The sequence below is a fragment of the Hemitrygon akajei genome, chromosome 10 (assembly GCF_048418815.1).
Source record: "Hemitrygon akajei chromosome 10, sHemAka1.3, whole genome shotgun sequence".
NCBI lineage: Eukaryota > Metazoa > Chordata > Chondrichthyes > Myliobatiformes > Dasyatidae > Hemitrygon > Hemitrygon akajei.
Window position 1 is genome coordinate 126,260,380 of NC_133133.1, and position 19,818 is coordinate 126,280,197.

The 19,818-nt window shown below is 39.6% G+C and overlaps 1 protein-coding gene across 2 annotated transcripts in view; it reads left to right on the top strand.

Moving 5' to 3' along the window:
- kdm7ab (lysine (K)-specific demethylase 7Ab) overlaps window positions 1-19,818 on the top strand; it is a 96,543-nt gene that overhangs the window by 53,295 nt on the left and 23,430 nt on the right. Inside the window, exons 9-15 of one of the 2 annotated variants that reach the window (XM_073058908.1) lie at window positions 1,256-1,362; window positions 2,114-2,205; window positions 6,805-6,894; window positions 9,767-9,955; window positions 10,079-10,206; window positions 14,296-14,444; window positions 16,231-16,325. In XM_073058908.1, coding sequence (XP_072915009.1) covers window positions 1,256-1,362; window positions 2,114-2,205; window positions 6,805-6,894; window positions 9,767-9,955; window positions 10,079-10,206; window positions 14,296-14,444; window positions 16,231-16,325 — 850 coding nt within the window. Of the gene's footprint in view, window positions 1-1,255; window positions 1,363-2,113; window positions 2,206-6,804; window positions 6,895-9,766; window positions 9,992-10,078; window positions 10,207-14,295; window positions 14,445-16,230; window positions 16,326-19,818 lie in introns of both variants that reach the window. The other variant, XM_073058907.1, reaches the window with a different exon arrangement.

Here is a 19,818-nt window from a genome sequence, read left to right on the forward strand (position 1 = left end):
AACCAATATCACTTCCTGGGGGTGCGTATATATTCAACAGAGTAACTGAATTTCCGTCTATATTCCCCCTTACCAGAATATATCTGCCCTCTTTATCTCCCATTTCAAATTCTTTTTCAAAATCTGCCCTCTTTATCTCCCATTTCGAATACTTTTTCAAAATTTAGCTTACTTGAGATAAGAATAGCAACTTCTCTCCTATGTCCTAATTTATATGAGGAGAAAAACAAATTAGTGAAGCCCATTCTCTTTAGTTTTCTCTTTAGTTTGAAACCTAATCCTTTCTTGTTTTAGTATTCACTTTACTTCAGAGTATTTTTTATGTTTCTGCAGGACCGCGGGGGAGTAATCTTGGTCGAAATATATTAATTTATCGTCTAAAAACATCACCTTCTTACCCCAGGCCCTTCGTAGAATCTCCACCTTGGTACTGTGTCGAAGGAATTTAATTATTATTGAGCGTGGCTTATCTGCTCTATCTCGGGTAGGCTTTGGGACGAGCACATGATGCGCTCTCTCGATTTCCAGCTCCATAGTTGAGGGAAGCTCCAGCACGTCCTGCAGCAACTTTCCGACAAACTCCATCATGGACAAGCCCTCCACTCCTTCGGGAATGTTGTATATTCTGATATTTTTCCGCCGTGATCTTCCCTCCAGGTCAAGCGGTTTGCCTTCTTGTTGATTTAGTATTTTTATGTCGTACTTAGTGTCTGTTCCACGTTTTGAACACGATCTTCCACCTTCTCAATTCAAGTCTCTGCCACCGCTATTTTTTGATTGATGTTGGCGAGCTCTGACTTAATATCATGTAGCTGCTGTTTTATATCTTTCTGGAACTCCCTTATCTCTTTTAAAATTTTGATCATATTTGCCGCTTTGCCTGAACAAGGCCCAGCGTCTGCCTGGCTACCACGCGGTCGGGTAGGAGAGCCGTTTGCTGCACTCCTCTCGTCCACAGGCTCCGCAGTGTCGCTTTTTTTATTTCCATTCTTTTTCCCCATTCTTGCCCCTCTTATCAGTTCAAATACTTTTGAAAAGTACTGTACTTGATGGGTTAACGGGGCAAAATATACGTTTTTCCGGAGGAGCTTGTGACTTAAGCTGCCATTCTCGACAATGACGTCACCGGAACCGGTTTTGTGGTATTTCAATGGGCTGATATACAAGCTTGTTCTTCCACTTTATCCACTCCAAAGCAACCTGCAGTGATCTGTACAATAGAATAATATTTCTCACTCATACTTTTTAATTCTAGGATATATGAGATGGAGAAGCGATTAAAGACTCCAGAGCTTTTCAAGTTTCCGTACTTTGAGGCAATGTGTTGGTATGTGGCAAATAGCCTTCGAGAAACTCTAAAAGGTAGGGGAAGCAAATGGGAATCAAGTTCTGTTTAGTCTGGTGACACAACAACTGATAAGATATTTGCAGTCTGTTCTAATTGTGAAATCATGAGAAGCCTTTACTTCTGCTCCACTGTAGTAGCATCATTTCCAACAAAGCTGGGTGAATTTTAGGTGGGCCAATCAACTGATTAAAATGATGACAACCAAAATTCTTTCTCATATTCCTGTTTGTTCATTATGTTTGATGAATAGAGCAGTGTGGAGGAGTCCATAGAGGTGAAGATAGAGCTAGTTGTTGCTGGTACTCGTATGGAACCTTACCACATTAAATTGTGAAATATTTACATGATAAAGAGCTTGAAGGTTTCGTGGGATCTGAAGTTTTAGAAATGCGGTCAAAGATTCAGTAGTAAAAAGAAATGCTAAACATATAAATTCATTGCTTAGGTCACAGCACTGTGGATCCTAATTGTACTAATTTGGCAAGAATTGGAAAGTTTCAAGAGAGATTCACTAAGACAGTACAGTTGATTGAGGGTGGGATGTCTCCAGTTCATATATTTAAAGAATCTGGGTTATCTTTTGTTAGAATAGATAGGTTAAGCAACCAGAGGGATTTACAATTGTAAGGATTTAATCTTTAATATTTGTATAAGCTCTGTAATTTCTATTGAATCTTTGCTTCAAATTTTCCTTTGTTTAACCATGATTGACTTTAGTGGCCTTTGTGAATTAAAGTTGAATTACAGTTTTGTTTCTTTGCTCAGAAATGAGGGAAGACGGCTGTCAGCCACAAGAGTACCTAGTGCAAGGAGTCAAGTCGCTCATCCCTTCACTTAAATGCTGGATTCAGAAAGAGGTAATGGCTTTTATAAACACATTTTCAGTCTTTTGATTCTTCAGGGATGAGATTTTCAATAGACTGTTTCTATATAAATTCCCATGTAAATTTGCCTTGACGACTCCTATGTAAAGACTTGAGCTTCATCAGGTATTAGAAGGCTGATCGAAATAAAAACTAGTAGGATGAAGTTGGCTCTGAAGTTTTGTGGAGACATTCAAGTGCTACGTCTCATCAAACAGAAGGCTTGCCAGTTTAGTGCTGTATTTCATAATCAGGTTTATTATCACTGACACATACCGTGAAATTTGTTGTTTTGCAGCAACCGTAAAGTACAAGATATTCAGTAAAATTACTGTAAGTTAAAATGGTGGAGAAGAAGCTGTTCTTAAAACATTGAGTGTGGGTCTTCAGGCTCCTGTACTATCTCTTTCCTGATGTAGTAATGAGAATAGGGCGGGTCCCCAATGGTTAGAGCCTTTAATGTTGGATATACTTTCTTGAATGCGTCATTGATGGAGTGGAGGGTTGTGCCCATGATGGACCTGGCTGAGTCTATAACCTTCTGCAGCCTCTTGCAATCATTTGCATTAGCGGCTTCATACCAGGCTGTGGTGCAACGAGTCAGAATGCTTAAAAGAAGGCACCTCCGACATAACAGCATTTCCCTGGTTCTGCCCTGGAAAGTCAGCCTAGCTTGTGTATTCAAATATGGGATTCTAGTCTGGTTTGAGCTGATCAATAGAATACAGAATGACTAAATGAGAACACACTGTGTAGTCTCAAATTGCTTTCCCTCATTAACTCAAAACTATAATGTAATTGAGTTTAATGTATTTACCATAGGATAAATTTTTTCTATCAACCCCTATCAGCAGATCCTTTCAGTTTGGTGGGCTCTTAAAAGTGGGTGTCACAGGGACTAGACCCTCATTATCACAACTTGCATGAATAATGAGTGCGTTACTGTCTTTATCCCATTTTGTTGTGGAAATGGCTGGGAAAGTAAACTAGGACGATGGAAAGAATTTAAAATATTGTTAACAGTAAATGTGCATGATGGTGGAAGTGCTTTATGAACATAGTTTTAAATCTTTTGTATGCTGCTTCATGACATGCAGGACAAAGGCTTGTTGGCCTTCATTTTAAGGGGTTGAAATGCAAAGGCAAGTCCTGCTGTGATTGTAGAGAGCACTGGGGTTTCTTAGGTGGGTGGAATTATGCGTAGTCTTTGTACCTATGCAAGGATATACTTGGAATCAGAGCAGTGGAGGTCCCCTAGATTGATTTCTGGGAATGGGGGTTTGTCTTGTGGGGGGAAAAAAATTCCATAGTCCTCTTCTCAGGATCATTTGCTGGGTGTGAGCACTTATGGTAGGGTCGGTACTTGCACTCTGTGGCTAAATTGCCTTGGGGAAGGTGGTGACCTACCATCTTGATGTACCACTGTTCTTCTAGTGAAGGTTGTTGAGCAATGCTGTTAGGTGAGGAGCTCAGTGGCAATGAAATAATGCTGACATGTTTTCAGGTGTGGTATCTGACTTGGTGAGAATCCTGGAGATATATATTTACCCTATCCCTATTGCCCTTTACCTCATTGATAGTGGAGGTGGCTGGTTTGGGGGTGTTGATAGCATAATCCAGTCTTTTTTGTAGGTTGTGCATATGGTTGCCAAGGTGCACCAGTGAAAAATGATTGCTGGTGTATCACAAGGATTGGTGTGAGAACCCCTTTTAGTGATAAATATTAAAGACTTGTGTGTAAATGTAGGAGGTACAAATATCAAGTTTATGAATGGCAGAAGTTGATGGTGTTGTAGATAATCAGGGAGGTACTTATGGCTACAGCAGGATTTGGATCAGATAGAATGTTGGACAGGGTAATTGGCAGCTGGAATTTAATTCCAACAAGTGCAAGGTTTTACATTTTGGCAAGTCACATCAAGGTAGAACTTGTAGTAAATAGAGATATTAAAGAATAAGGCACTGAGCAATGTTGATGAGCAGAAGGACCTTGTGGTTCAAGTCCCTAGTTCCCTGAAAGAGGTGAAATAAATCAGGGCAGTGAAGAAGGAATGTGGCTCTTCTGACTTCATAGGTTGGAGCATTGAAGTTGGGAAGTTGTGTTGCAGCTTTGCAAAATACTGATTGCAACACTATATGAAGGACAAAATTAAGGAAATCTGCAGATGCTGGAAATTCGAGCAACACACACAAAATGCTGGTGGAATGCAGCAGGTCAGGCAGCATCTATAGGGAGAAGCAATGTCAATGTTTCGGGCCAAGACCCTTCATCAGGACTAACTGAAAGGAAAAATAGTAAGAGATTTGCAAGTAGGAGGGGGAGGGGGAAATGCGAAATGATAGGAGAAGACCGGAGGGGGTGGGGTGAAGCTGAGAGCCAGAAAGGTGATTGGCAAAAGGGATACAGAGCTGGAGAAGGGAAAGGATCATGGGATGGGAGGCCTAGGGAGAAAGAAAGGGGGAGGAGAGCACCAAAGAGAGATGGAGAACAGGCAGAGTGATGGGCAGAGAGAGAGGGGAAAAAAGGGTGGGGGGGGAGCTAAATATATCAGGGATGGCGTAAGAAGGATGAAGGATGTAATTTGTGTTGGAGAGAGTGCAGAGAAGGTTCATCAAGATAGTGGGTAATGTGAACAGAATGGATAGGCTGGATTTGTCTTCCGTGAATCAGAATAGACTGCCTCTTCTGACTGAAGAACAACCTTTATAGGTAAGGTGGAGAGCTACAGATGTAAAATCTTCACCACAATTAGGGTATCACAAAAAAACAAAGTTTAAGATGAAGGAAAGGACTTACAAAGGAGATCTGAAAGATGTCGATAATCTGGAATTTGCTGCTGAAGATGGTGCTGGAACCAGACATAAATACTATGTGTAAAAGGCATTTAGATACAAAAGGACGTGCACTTTAACAGGCAGAATATAGAAAGAAATTATCCCAATGATAGCAGACAGGATTTGTGTAGCTAGGCATAAAGATCAGCATAAAAGTCCTGTGATCTTTGATGCTATGAATGTTTAGTATGGTTGATGGTGTGCTGTTGAGCAGATGGTCTTGAATGCAGCTCAAACAAGAATTTTCATGTTATGTAGGACAACACTACATTGAGGATATTCTACGCAATTCTGATATTTGCCCTGTCAATATCAAAATGGCTTTGGGAACTGGAGAACTGTGTCATTAGTCCAGCTCATCTAGCCACACTATTTATGGCTTTTGCCAGCTATATTTTTTGTCACTGTTAACTTGGATTGTTGATGGTGAGGGTGTTGACATTCAGTGGCATTGCTAATAGGTGACATTGAAGGGAATCATTTCTTGGCATGTGTTATACGAATGCAAGTTGCCAGATACCAGAGTGCCAGAGTGACAAGATCTTGCTGCAGGCAGACATGGGAAGTCATTCTTTTGTGGAATCAAATGTAGTGCGGTCAGTAGGGGACCTCTCCAGTTCACGTTAGTGTAGCAGTTAGTGCACTGCTTTACAGCATCAGTGACCTGGGTTCAGTTCCTGCTGCTGTTTGTAAGGAATTTGTATATTTTTCTATGATCGCGTGGTTTCCTTGGAGTGCTCCATTTTCCTCCCACATCGCATAGCCGTACGAGTTATTAGGTTAATTGGTCACATAGGTGTAATTGGGGTGTGTGGGCTCATTGAGCTGTACCTCTAAATAAAAAAAAATGTGCAACCTTCTAATGGAAAGAAGGTCAATAAGAAAGCACCTGATGGAGCAAAATACCACAGTTTCTGAAATAGAGAGCTGGAAATGATCAGCAGGTAAGGCAGCATGTGTAGGGAGGGAAATAGTATCGCCACGCAAGGTGATTTACTCTTTATCAGCAAATGGTTTGGCTTGCCAACTGCCCTGAGAAACACCTGCTGTAATATTCTACGGCTGGAATGTTTAACCATGCTTACTTGATGTTAAACCTGACCAAGTGCCAGTGTGAAGGGCAGTTAGTCTCACTTGGCCTTTGGCACTGAGTCTGTTAATTAGCTCACTGAGGCCGTGTTGGGTCTGGAGCAAAGACCTGAGAAGGCTTGGACCATACTCAATTCATGTTTCAATGGGTAATGTGTGGCTTACAATATACTGTGGGAATAGTAGAGTACACAGAGAGAAGTAGTTACTTCCTGCTGGGCAGACTAGAACCACAGGTTCTTCTCAGGATAAGGGATTGCCATTTGAGGATTCAGCAGAAACTTCTTTTTACAGTAGATTGCAAACCTTTGGGATCTACCATCAAGAGCAATGAACCCTAACTTGCTGACTGCCTTTAATACTAAGATTAGATTTTTATACACTGGGGAGGGAACCGAGCATGAGATTGCAATTATAAAAATGTGAAATGTAGAAGCTTTAGCAAGGGTGAAGAGAAGATTTACCAGGATGCTGCCTGTTGCAATATATAAGCCATGATCTAAACAGAGCTACTGAATACACTGAGGGCCCATTTGTTCTGTTCACATAAGTAAAAAAGGCAATGTTATCTCCTTTTGTCTATCATTGTGCTTTCAGTCTTTCTGTCATAGCATTGTATTAATGTGTTGAATTTGGTTCTTAAATTTCTAATTATTGTTTTGATTCCAGGGTTTTATTGGCCGCACTTCTGAGCTTCCTGATCAGATCAGACCAGGGCATCTTATTAAGGAACTCGGCAAGGAAGTTCGCCTTGTGGAGGTAAAACGAAGTTATTTCTTGGATTTGTTGGAGCACTGATACCATCAGCAGCAAGGTCACAAATGCAGTGAACCTTTTTGAGGAGAAAGATTGGTTCCTTATACTATTTTAAAATGTTATCATTTCTCGTTCAGGTCTCATAACCCATTAAAATACATGGGTAGCCCTGTGAATCATCTAATCAATTCCATTTTGTTCTATTTGCCTAAAGGTAGAAATACATTTGTTGATTAAGTTGTCCAGATTTTGCCTCTTTTGCATTCAATGTTCAGATATCCTGTTGCCTTTGCTTTCTTGGAGCGTGAACGTGTGGACTGATAATGCACAGTCCCCTGCTAGTGGGGGCTTACCAGTGTTATCAGGTTATGTTGGGAGGCTGCAATAAGCACAGCCATGAAACTTGTAATTTTTATGATGCTCCCTCCGCCATCTATTTAAACTCTCTAGCTTTTGAAATCACAGCATTCAAAACCATTGTCATAAAAATATCATTTGCATTGGAAAAAAAACACCTTAACGGCACAAAACATTTTTTTATAATTAGAAATATGGAACATGGAACACTACAGGTCAGTACAGGCCCTTTGGCCCACAATGTTGCACCAACCATTAACTCTACTCTACAGTCAATCTAATCCCATCTATATTTCTATAATCCACTTGCCTATCTAAGAGTTTCTTAAATGCCCCTAATGTATCTTCCTCTACCACCACTCTTAGCAGTATGTATCATTTACCTATTGCTCTTTATGTAAAGGACTTGCCTCTGACATCCCCCTTAAACTTTCTCCCAATCACCTTAAAATTATGTCTGCCCAATCTATGCCTCTTATTGCCTTGCATACCTCTATTAAGTCATTCTCTTTCACTCCAGAGAGATAAGCCCTAGCCTGCTGAGCTAATCCTCATAGGACATGCTCTGTAATCCAGGTAGCATCTTGGTAAATCTTCTCTTCACCCTCTCGAAAGCTTCCATATCCATCGTATAATGAGGTGACCATAACATGTTATTTTGAATAACAATGACATGAGATTCTGCAGATCCTGGAATTCTTGAGCAATCAAAACTAGAATGCTGGAGGAACTTAGCAGGTCAGGTAGCAGCTATGGAGGGGAATAAACAGTTGACATTTTGGGCTGAGACCCTTCATCAGGATGGGAAAGGAAGGGGGCAGAAACCAGAATAAGAAGGTGGGGGAGAGGATGGAGTACAAGCTGGCAGGAATAGGTGAGACCAGGCGAGGGGGATGGTGGGGGGGGGAGGGGATGAAATTAGAAGCTGGGAGGTGATAGATGGAAGAGGTAAAGGGCTGAAGAAGATGGAATCTAATTGGAGACTAATAAAGGGAAGGAGAAAGGAAACAAGAGAGATGATGGGCATGTAAGGCAAAGAGAAGGGGTGAGAGGCTAACCAGAATGAGCAACTGGAAAAAGATAGAATGGGAGGGAAAAAAAAGATTGGTAGGAAGTAATGACTGGAAGTTAGAAAAAAAATTATGTTAATGCTGTCAGGTTAGAGGCTACCCAGATGGAATAAACCCAAGTCTGGCTTGATTGTGGCACTAGAGGAGGCCATGGACAGACATGTTGGTATGGGAAAGTTGGGGGGGGGCGAGGTCAAGTTGAAATCGGTAGCCTCCAGGTGATCATCACAAGTGATTGCTTTATACAGTGCAAAATTGAAGTTGCATTTTTAAAAAAACAACAAAACAAAACTACATTGCCACTACTTGATTGCTGGCCTGGCCTGTGTTAACTGCAGTACATTGCCAAAGGTGAAATCTAGCCTTGCTCTCCTACAATATGTAGTCTGGCCTGCGATCTGAAACTGTGTTCGGCATCACTGGCTCCCTTCCTGTTTACCCTGCATAGCTCGGACTTTAGATACAACACACAAATTCATCTGCAGAAATTCTCTGACTCAGCAATAGTTTGGTGTATAAAGTGAAGATGGGAGGGTGAATACAGGACCCTGGTGGAGGACTTTGTCAAATGGTGCAAACTGAATCATCTGCCACTCAACATCAGTAAGACAAAGGAGGTGGTGATGGATTATGGAAGATCAAGCCTGTTACTGATGAAGGTGAGGACATGAATGTAGTGAGGACCTACAAGTACATGGGGGTGCACCTGGATGACAGACTTAAATGGAACACTAACATAGAGGCTATGTACAAGAAGGGCCAGAGTTACCTCTAGTTCCTGAGGAGACCGAGTATTCAGGCCTCTCCTTCACATGTTCTACCAGTCTTTTGTCGCCAGTGCAATCTTCTATGCAGTGGTGTGCTGGGGCAATGGTGTCAACAGGCTCTGAAAGGCTGCCTCTGTTACAGGAGTCAAATTTGACACACTGGAGGTTGTGGTAGAACAAAGGACCCTACGGAAAATCCTGGCAATCTTCCAGTTATAGACTAAGACAACTGTGCTGCTCCAAAGAGCACTATATGAGGTCATTATTACCCTCAGCCACTGGGCTCTATGATGAATCCACCTAGAGCTAAGGAAGTGATCTTGTAAATCTTGTACTTATTTTTAAGCTAACTTATTTTTATTCATTCTCGTCTTCTAATATTTGTATATATGTGCACTTGTAATGCTACTGTGACACTGTAATTTCCTTTGGGATCAATAAAGTATCTATCATTAAGTGTTCATGGGTATTGGAGTACTACAGTGTTTTTTCTGTTGACCACTGTGTACAGTCAGAAGTTTGGTTCATTCTGGTCATGTGTGTCTGGTTCATCAGGAATGGTCAACAGATGGATATCAAGCTCTGAATCGGGGTTTGATTGATGTTGAGCCTCAATACATCCACACATGAGAGCAAAGCCCTACTGTCATTTAGTGTGAAACTTCCCCTGTGTACTTGCAGGAATTGAACATGGGAAATAAACCCGTGAAATCTCAGGGAACTGTGCCTGCAGTGCCGGTCGCACGCATCCCTCAGGACAAGAGTTCCTCCTTCAGTGTTAGCCCTAGTAAGAGGAAATGCAGGAGACTGAGAGATCCTTCAAGCAAGACGCACTCAAACCTGGATATTCTGGAGCTTTACACCCGTCAGGTACTGAAGAAGATGGAAATGGCTCAGTGGAATGAAGTAGGTGCAACTAACTGTATGCTTGAATACTGTGGGGAGGTGTAGTGGCAAAATATTCTTCTCATGTTCCTGTCAATGTGTTAATAGGATAATATGTCTGGCTCCACACTGAGAATCAAAATCAATGGTTCTTCGCCACCATCTTCAACTTCAGCTGAGAAGGTCCGCAGTGAGAATAACTTGCCGCTGGTGCTATCAAGAGGAAGGATCATCAGGTATGTGCTGTCATTTTGAATTTTTGTAGGTCTTGGAGGCAGCATTGGAGAAAGCAATGAGTTTTTGTTCTTCATTCTCCACTCTTTGTGGATTCATTGATCATTGGCTGTTCTTAGCTAAAAAAACAGATCACTTCAGAGAGTTGTAGTTCTTCAAAGCACAGAGTGCTACATAGTGCCTTGTACTCTGCCAGCTATAATCTAAAACCTATCCCACTGCAATCTTTCCCAGAGCCCTTTATGTTATTCTTCATAAGGGAGATATTGGTGATAGAACATTATAGTACAGCCCCTTCAGCCCACAATGTTGTGCTGACCTTTTACCCTACTCCAAGATCAATGTAGCCCTTCCCTCCCATATAGCCCTCCAATTTCTTTCATCCATGTGCCTATCTAAAAATCTTAGATGTCCCTAATATCGATCTCTACCACCATCCTTGATGTTCCATGCACTTGCCACTCTTGTGTTTTTAAAAAAGAAAAGCCTCCCTCTGCCTTCTCCCCCCCCATGCTTTCCTCCATTTTAAAAGAATGTTGTCTCATATTAGCGATTTCCACCCTGGGAAAATGTCTTGGGCTGTCCACTCTATTTATGCCTCTTGTCCTCCTATATATCTCTCATGGATGATAAGGTGGAAACGGGGAGAAACAGAAGATGAGACTTTCTGTTTTATGAGCTCATGGTGCACTTTTTTGGGGCCAAAGAAAAAGCTCAGTGGAAATTGAACGACTGAATGGGACAGGGAGCTGGAAACTGAAGGTCTTCCTTTCAGACCAAACTCTAGTCTGCTGGTCTACATCTGGTTTTTCCAGCAACCACATTGTGAGCACTACATTACAAGGCATTAAATTTGGGTGATGAAATTTGTGGATGGAAAGTGTATATTGATGGACGTGGAAAAATGAATTTGGAAGATGTAGAGTAGATGATTCCTTTGGAAAGCTGACGGAACAGTGTGCCTGGTAGTAGTGCTCGTTAATGCTGAGGCTTTGTAAGGTATTGGTCAGATCAAATCTGGAACAGTGTGAACGGTTTCGGGCTCCTTAGGATGTGCTTACATTAGAGAGGATCCAGATGAGGTTCACGAGAATTATCCTGAGAATCAAAGGGTTAATGTATGAGGAATGGTTGGCTCTGGCCCTGTACTCACTGGAGTTTAGAAGAATGAGGGGAATCTCATTGAAATCTATCAAATAGTGAAAGGCCTTGATAAAATGGATATGGAGAGGTTGTTTCCTGTAGTGAGGGAGTCTAGGTTTAAGCTTCAGAATAGATAGGTGTCCTTTTTGAATAGAAGGTGAATCCACAAAAGGCTGTGGAAGCCAAGTCATTGGGTATATTTGTTTAATAAGGAAGTCAAAGGTTAAGGGGAGAAGGCAGAGAATGGGGTTGAGAGGAATAATAAAACAGCTATGATGGAATGGCTGAATGATTCAATGGGCTGAATGGCCTAAATCTGCTCTATGAATCTGTTATTATAGTTTTATGGTTAAAGTTGGCAGACATTACATTGAAAGATTCACCTAAAGTGGGGGCTGTTTTGGTGGATGGTGGGAACAAAGGGAACCTAGTCATTGCTGTGCTTGGAAGTAATGTGGCAGGAAATGGACTGAGTGTGGTTAGGAGCCCTGGTGAAGGTTGGAGGGCATGCTTTTTTAAAAAAAAAGTGCCATGTAAAATGTACGAAAAACATTGCCATCACAATAGATACAGAAATAGAGAAACTGGGAAGTAGAGTGAAATCTTCACAGGTAACTGTGGGAGAAGATGGGCTTTAATGGATATTAGTTTCTAACGTGCCTCCTCAGCTAGAGATAAGAGAAGTCAGAAAAAGAAAGGCAAAGTCAGAGATAAACCAGCGAAGAGTGAGAGCAAGGTGGTAACTGGCAAGAGTAGGTGATGGAAGGTTAATTTTGTATGAGGACAGGAAGTAACCAGTGAAACATTGTTGTATTGGGGGGAAAAGGTGAGGGAGAGAATGCTGGGAATGACTGAAACAAGGACTGTTGCATGCATCCCATCCTGAGATTCTCATCTACCTTGTGTTCTGGGTAATCTTTGGTGAAAATGGGTGAAGCTGCTCAAAAAGGGGTTGTATTCAGCTGGGCAAAGCAGAGTGATAGAGGATGGTCTCCGATTGGGCTTCCATTCATTGTGAAGGGCTCCAGGGATAGGGGTGCAAAGGGATCCAAGTCCAGAGTGAATATGAATGATTTGGGACCCATCAATGTAGCATTGGGTCAGTTTGGGAAGAGACTGGGCAAAAGAAGAAAGAGTAGAGTGAAGATATAAAGAAAGCTGCTGTGGGACAAGGATGGCTGAAACAGTGAGTTGACCAAAACTATCTTTGTTGATTATGGGATGGAGATAGCAGACTGTACTGTTTTGGAGACTGAGGTTGAAGGCTATACACGAGGAAATCTGCAGATGCTGGAAATTCAAGCAACACACACAAGATGCTGGTGGAACACAGCAGGCCAGGCAGCATCTATAGGGAGAAGCACTGTCGACATTTTGGGCCGAGACCCTTCGTCAGGACTAACTGAAAGGAAAGGTAGTAAGAGATTTGAAAGTAGGAGGGGAGGGGGAAATGTGAAATGATAAGAGAAGACCGGAGAGGGTGGGGTGAAGCTGAGAGCCAGAAAGATGATTGGCAAAAGGGATACAGAGCTGGAGAAGGGAAAGGATCATGGGACGGGGGGCCTAGGGAGAAAGAAAGGGGGAGGGGAGCACCAGAGGGAGATGGAGAACAGGCAGAGTGATGGGCAGAGAGAGAGGGAAAAAAAAAACAACTAAATATATCAGGGATGGGGTAAGAAGGGGAGGAGGGGCATGAACGGAAGTTAGAGAAGTCAGTGTTCAATGTTGAAGGCTATAGAGAGATTTCTCAATGAAATCAGATCAATGGCTATCCTATTCTGCATACACAAATTATATGCTAGTTGTACTAACTAGAAACATAGAAAACCTACAGCATAATACAGGCCCTTCGGCCCACAAAGTTGTGCCGAACATGTCCCTACCTTAGAAATTACTAGGCTTTCCTATAGCCCTCTATTTTACTAAGCTCCATGTAGCTATCTAAAAGCCTCTTAAAAGACCCTATCGTATCTGCCTCCACCACTGTTGCTGGCAGCCCATTCCACGCACTCACTACTCTCTGTGTGGGAAAAAAACTTACCCCTGACATCTTCTCTGTACCTACTCCCCAGCACCTTAAAACCAGATCAATTCAACTCCCCATTCCCATACTGACGTGCCTGTACGTGACCTCCAACTGATAATATGAGCATCTAACTTCAAGTAATTACTTCTCTCTACCCCTCTCTTCCATTCTTCTGGTTGTTCTCTCCATGAACTGACTCATTTGCCAGAATTTTTATTTTTATGTTTCTTTATCCCCTTCTTGCTGAAACGCTTCCTCCACACGAATCTATCGATCTTCCGGCAATGCATCAATTTGCTCTTTATCCAGCTGTGCCTGGTCTTGCAACTGGGACTGCAAGGCTTCAACTGCAGCTTCTTCCCTTTTTTTTTGCTTTTTAGTTTTGGTGGAGGGTTTCAGCGGGACTGTTGACTGTTTATTCCTATCCATAGGTGCGTGCTGACCTGCTGAATTCCTCTGGCACTTTGTGTTTCTTGCTCTAGTTTAATTCCTTTTTCATCCTCTTACCACCTGCTCTGCGGTGTTACATTTCCTCCATTTTACCATTCTGTTTTTTATTTTCTCTGGGATAAAGTGTTTCATCTAAAGTCCGAATTACCATTTTCACCAACTATCTTTTATCTACAAAACAGGGTAAGCCTATGACTAACCATATGTTTGCATATCCTTGCAAGTTTTATCTTAATTTATGGATTCTAGGGATTTTCATGTAACTGAGATTAATGATTTTCCTCAAGTAAATTAAAATTCAAAAACAACTGCAGATGTTGGAAATCTAAAATTAAAAACAAAATGCTGGAAACACTCAGCAGGTCAGGTCACATCTGTGTGAAGAGAAACAGCTAACATTTCAGAATCAGAATGCAAAACACAAGTCCATGCATTGTGTTGCAATTCATTGAAACTTTTTAAAAATCCCCAGTCATGATAGGAACAGAGTGATGGAGCCTGAACAATGCAGTACAAGCAGTGAAGATGAAGAGGATGAACAATCGGATGAGCAGGGCAGTGTGCTCCATGAAGCAGAGAACTTGGAGTGGGAGGATGAGAAACCACAAACGCCACTCAACAGTAAGTCTGCACACTTAGCCTCTCCCCATTAATTTACATGTGTGGGTGTGTGTATGATTTACTTTTTAGCAGGTTTGGCACAACATTGTGGGCTGAAGGGTCTGATACTGCGTGGTACTGATCTTGGGTCTTCTCTGGGTAAGTTTGTCCTGAAGTTGGTGTTTGGTGTACCTCAGCAATTGATATAAGAACAGTGGAAAACAATGGCGTATTTACCATCTAATCCACATAGACATTTGCTCCTGTGCAACACAGAACCCTTGTTAATCCAGTTCGGCCACTCAGTCAGATCACACGTAACGTGGTGCGTAACGGCCAATTTAAACTGACAGCTCCAACGTTCGTATTTGACAGCAATAAACGTGCCGATCAAATTGTTGGAGCTGTGTGCTGACGAGTCACCATATCCTGTTAGATTTTCATGATTGCAAGAACCTCAGGTCTTCACAGCTTGTAAATGATTTTGATGAAGTGTCTGCTGAAGACCTAAAATTGGAGAGTGGAATCAGATGTGAAGAGAACAATAGGGGACTACAAAGGGATAGGGATTGCCTAAGTGCAGGAAAGATTTACCAGGGTGATGCTTGGACTTGGATCCTGAGTTACAGGGAGTGGTTGCATAGGCCAGAATGTTATTCCATGGAGCATGCCAGATGGAGGGGTACCCTGACACAGGTATATAAAATCATGATGACCATAGACAGAGTGAAAGCACAAGGCTGTTTACCTGGGCAGGGTGCTAAAAAAACAAGAAGGTGTAAGTTTAAGAACAGAGGCGAAAGATTTAAAAGGAACATCGGGGACAGCTTCTTTACACCAAGGGTGGTGTACATTTGAAATGAGCTGGCAGCAGTAGCAGCTGAGGTGGGCACATTTGCAACATCTAGAATCCATTTAGATAAGTACATAGATAGGGGAGGTTTAGAGGGCTTTGAGCCAAATGCAGGCAGATGGGACAAGCTCACTGGGCAACACAGTCAGCATGGATGAGTCAGTCTAAATGTTCTGTTTCCATGCTGTCAGTCTGGCTCTGTAAGTGGGTGAGCAATGAAAAACATAACATACTATCTCAATGATGAGAGACTGCAGAGGGACCTTGCTATCCTAAAATAGAAATGCAAAAGGTTGGTATGCAAGAACAGCAAATAATTAGGAAAGTGAATTCTGTTGTTACTGCTTGTAATGGGAAGTGAATACATAATTTGAGACATTATGGTTCAGTTAAATAGGACAGGAGTGAGGTACTATCTTGAGTGCTATGCATAGCATTGATCCCTTTATATAACAAAGGATATAAATGTTTTGGAAGCTGTTCAGAGAAGGTTTGGATAGACTGAAGTGAATGCGTTGTCTTGTATTCATGAGGCAATGGTTCTATCCATTGAAGTTTGAGGAGTGAAAGGGGCTCAATTTAAATACAGACCCTGAGGGGCCTTGACATGGTGGGTGTTGGAGAGAGTGCTTCCACTCATGTAAGTGTCAAAATTCAGGAATTGTTTAAAAACAGTGGGTGCTGAAGCAAATGCTTTTTCTCTGGGGGTAGTGAGTCGCTGGAATTCATTCTCACGGAAGCAGACAACGGAGACTTTAAATATTTCTGAGACAGATATTTTCTTGGTGAACAGTGGGGTTAAAGAGTAGATGGAATGAAGGAGTGGAGGATACAATTAGCCCTGCTGTGACCTTGTTCAATGATGGAGTATATTAGATGTGCTAAGTAGCTTTTCTCCTCCTTCTCCTAATGTGTAAGTTGCTACAGTTACCCTGTATCTTTTTTGTTTTACAGAGTTCTTTGAGGAAGTGAAAATTGAAATTGAGGATGGGATGTCTGAGTCATCTGAGCATTATACCTCTGATGTGAAAGAAGAATGCAGCCTACAGGTACTTGCTATTTGTCTCCTGAATGCTGCTTTCTGTTTAGGAAGTGTCCACAAGGCAGGTGTTCATACCCTGGGAGAACTTGCAGTTGTAATCCCCCACTACCCTAATTCTATTCTTCTTTCATCTTACTCCTATTTTCTGCTGTTTTTTGGGATAATCCCAGTCCTTTTCTTTTGTATTCATAAACTCTACCCATAAAGCCTCGTTCTAACATCTTCCCTCATGACTGAGTAATGGTCTCTTGGGTTAATAATACATTCTCCTCTCTTATCTCTGCACCTACTTTATCATGCCTGGAGCGTCTATACCCAGGTTCCCAGTCTTACACTCTCAACTATATCTCTTTTTAATATTATTTATTTATTGAATTTTAGAGATTACAAAGAATAAATGTGATAATAAAATAGTAAGAAAAATGATATCAACCCTCCCCCCTTAACCCTTATCTAAAGAAAGAGAAAAAAAAAAGAAAAGAGAAGAAAGATTGCCTGGATATCGGAGGATCCCCACATGCTCCATGGAGTTCAAAATAATTTTGATATTTATTTTCACTTTCCCCAATTACTATAATTTTATCTTCAAAGGACCTATGTATCTAATCCCATCTTTTGTAAGTATGGGAACCAAATTTTCAAAAATATCTCATATTCATTTCTTAAATTATACGTAATTTTTTCAAGTGGAATACAACTATGTATTTCATTATTCCAACGATCCATAGTTAAATTTAAATCAGATTTCCAAGTAACTGCGATAACTTTTTTGGCTACTGCCAAAGCAATTTTTATAAATTTTTTCTGATACTTATTCAATTTAAATTTCGTTATTGTCCCTTCAATGTCTCCTAATAAAAATAATAATGGACTATGTGGGAGTTGTACTCCAATAATTTGTTCCAATAAAAGTCTTAAATTAATCCAAAATGGTTGAATTTTAGAACAAGACCAAGTAGAATGTAAAAAAAGTACCAATTTCTTGTTTACATCGAAAACATTGGTCAGACATATTTGAATTTAATCTATTTATTTTCTGTGGTGTTATATATAATTGATGTAAAAAATTATATTGTATTAATCTAAGTCGAACATTTATTGTATTTCTCATACTATCAGAACATAATCTTGACCAATTTTTCCCATCAATTTTAACATTCAGATCAGATTCCCATTTTTGTCTTGATTTATGAATTCCTAATTTAATTGTCTGCTTTTGAATCAAATTATACATACAAGATATAAATTTTTTAATTTTTCCTTTCTGAATTAATAATTCTATTTCACTAGGTTTTGGCATCAACATTGTTTGTCCCAGCTTTTCTCGTAAATAGGCTTTTAATTGAAAATAACAGAAAAGAGTGTTATTTGTTATTTTATATTTATTTTTTAATTGATCAAACGACATCAATATACCTCCTTCAAAACAGTCACCTATATATTTAATCCCCTTTTGAAACCAATTATGTAAAAGTTTATTATCCATTGTAAAAGGATTAAAGTCCTTTTTGCTAATAAAGATTTCTTTATCTCATCGTCCATATTTACCTTATTCCATAAATCAATCAAATGTCTTAATATAGGAGATTCTTTTTTTCCCCATATCCATTTGGATTCCCATTTATATATAAAATCTTCTGGTATATTTTCTCCTATCTTATCTAATTCTATTCTAATCCATGCCGGTTTTTCTTCATCAAAAAAAGACGCAATAAAACTAAGTTGATTTGCTTTATAGTAATTAAAGTTTGGAAGTTGTAACCCTCCTAAATCAAATTTACATGTCAATTTTTCCAATGATATTCTTGACATCTTTCCTTTCCAAAGAAATTTCCTTACATATTTATTCAGTTCTTGAAAAAACTTCTGAGGTAATTGTATTGGTAAAGTTTGAAATAAATATTGCAATCTAGGAAATATATTCATTTTTACAACATTAACTCTACCTATTAATGTTATTGGTAACATCATCCACTTATCAAGATCCTCTTTTATTTTTTTTAATAATGGCAAATAATTTTGTTTATATAAATTTTTTACATCATTATTAACTCTAATACCTAAATATTTTATCCCATTTATTGACCATCGAAATTGAGTTGCTAATCGACATTGATTATAATTTCCATTGGTAAGGGGTAAAATTTCACTTTTATCCCAATTTACTTTATAACCCGATACTTCCCCATATTCTTCCAATCTAAAAGATAAGCTTTGCAAAGATTGCAATGGGTTTGTTAAGTAAATCAAAACATCATCAGCAAATAAGTTAATCTTATATTCTTCTTGATTAACTCTAAAGCCCCCAATATCTGAATCTGTTCTAATTAATTCAGCTAATGGTTCTATTGCCAATACAAATAAAGCAGGTGATAATGGGCAGCCTTGTCTAGTTGACCTCGTTAAACAAAATGGTGTTGAAATCTGACCATTTGTAACTACTTTAGCTTGAGGATTAGTATTTAAAATTTTAATCCATTGTATAAAAGATTTTCCTAATTCATATTTTTCCAATACCTTAAATAAAAAATCCCATTCCAATCTATCAAATGCTTTTTCTGCATCCAAAGCAACTGCCACACTCATTTCCTCTCTTTTTTGTGCCAAATGAATTATACTAATTAACTGGGTTATATTATCCATTGATTGTCTATTTTTAATAAAACCTGTTTGGTCCATATGTATTAATTTTGGTAAATATTTAGATATTCAATTAGATAAAATTTTTGCTATTATTTTATAATCTGTATTCAACAAAGAAATAGGCCTATATGATGCTGGTTTTAAAGGATCTCTCTTTTTTTGGCAGTACAGTTATGATCGCTGTTAAAAAAGATTGTGGGAGTTTATGCATTCTTTCCACTTGATATATTAATTCCATAAAAGGAGGAATTAATAAATCTTTAAATTTTTTATAAAACTCAGGAGGAAAACCATCTTCTCCTGGAGATTTATTACTCTGAAGTGATCCTAAAGCTTCTTCAACCTCTTTTAATGTAAAGGGCATATCTAATCCTTTCTGTTCTTCCAGATTTAATTTTGGAAGGGTTATTTGTGATAAAAATGTATCTATCTCAGCAATCTTATTTTTTGATTCTGATTGATATAGTTCAGTGTAAAATTTTTTTAAAGTTTCATTACTTTCTAAAGGCTTATAAGTAACCTTATTTACACTTGTTTTAATTGCATTTATTGTTTTAGAAACCTGTTCTGTTTTCAACTGCCAAGCAAGAATTTTATGTGATCTTTCACCTAATTCATAATATTTCCGTTTAGTTCTCATAGTTACTTTTTCTGTACGATATGTCTGGAGTGTATTATTGTAGTTTTTTGTTAACAAGTTGTCTTCGTTTTTCTTCTGTCATGTATCTTTGAGATTCTTTTTCTAACTTTATAATATCTTTTTCCAACTGATCTATTTCTGCTGCGTATTCCTTCTTAATTTTAGATGTATAACTTATAATCTGACCCCTTAAATATGCTTTCATCGCTTCCCATAA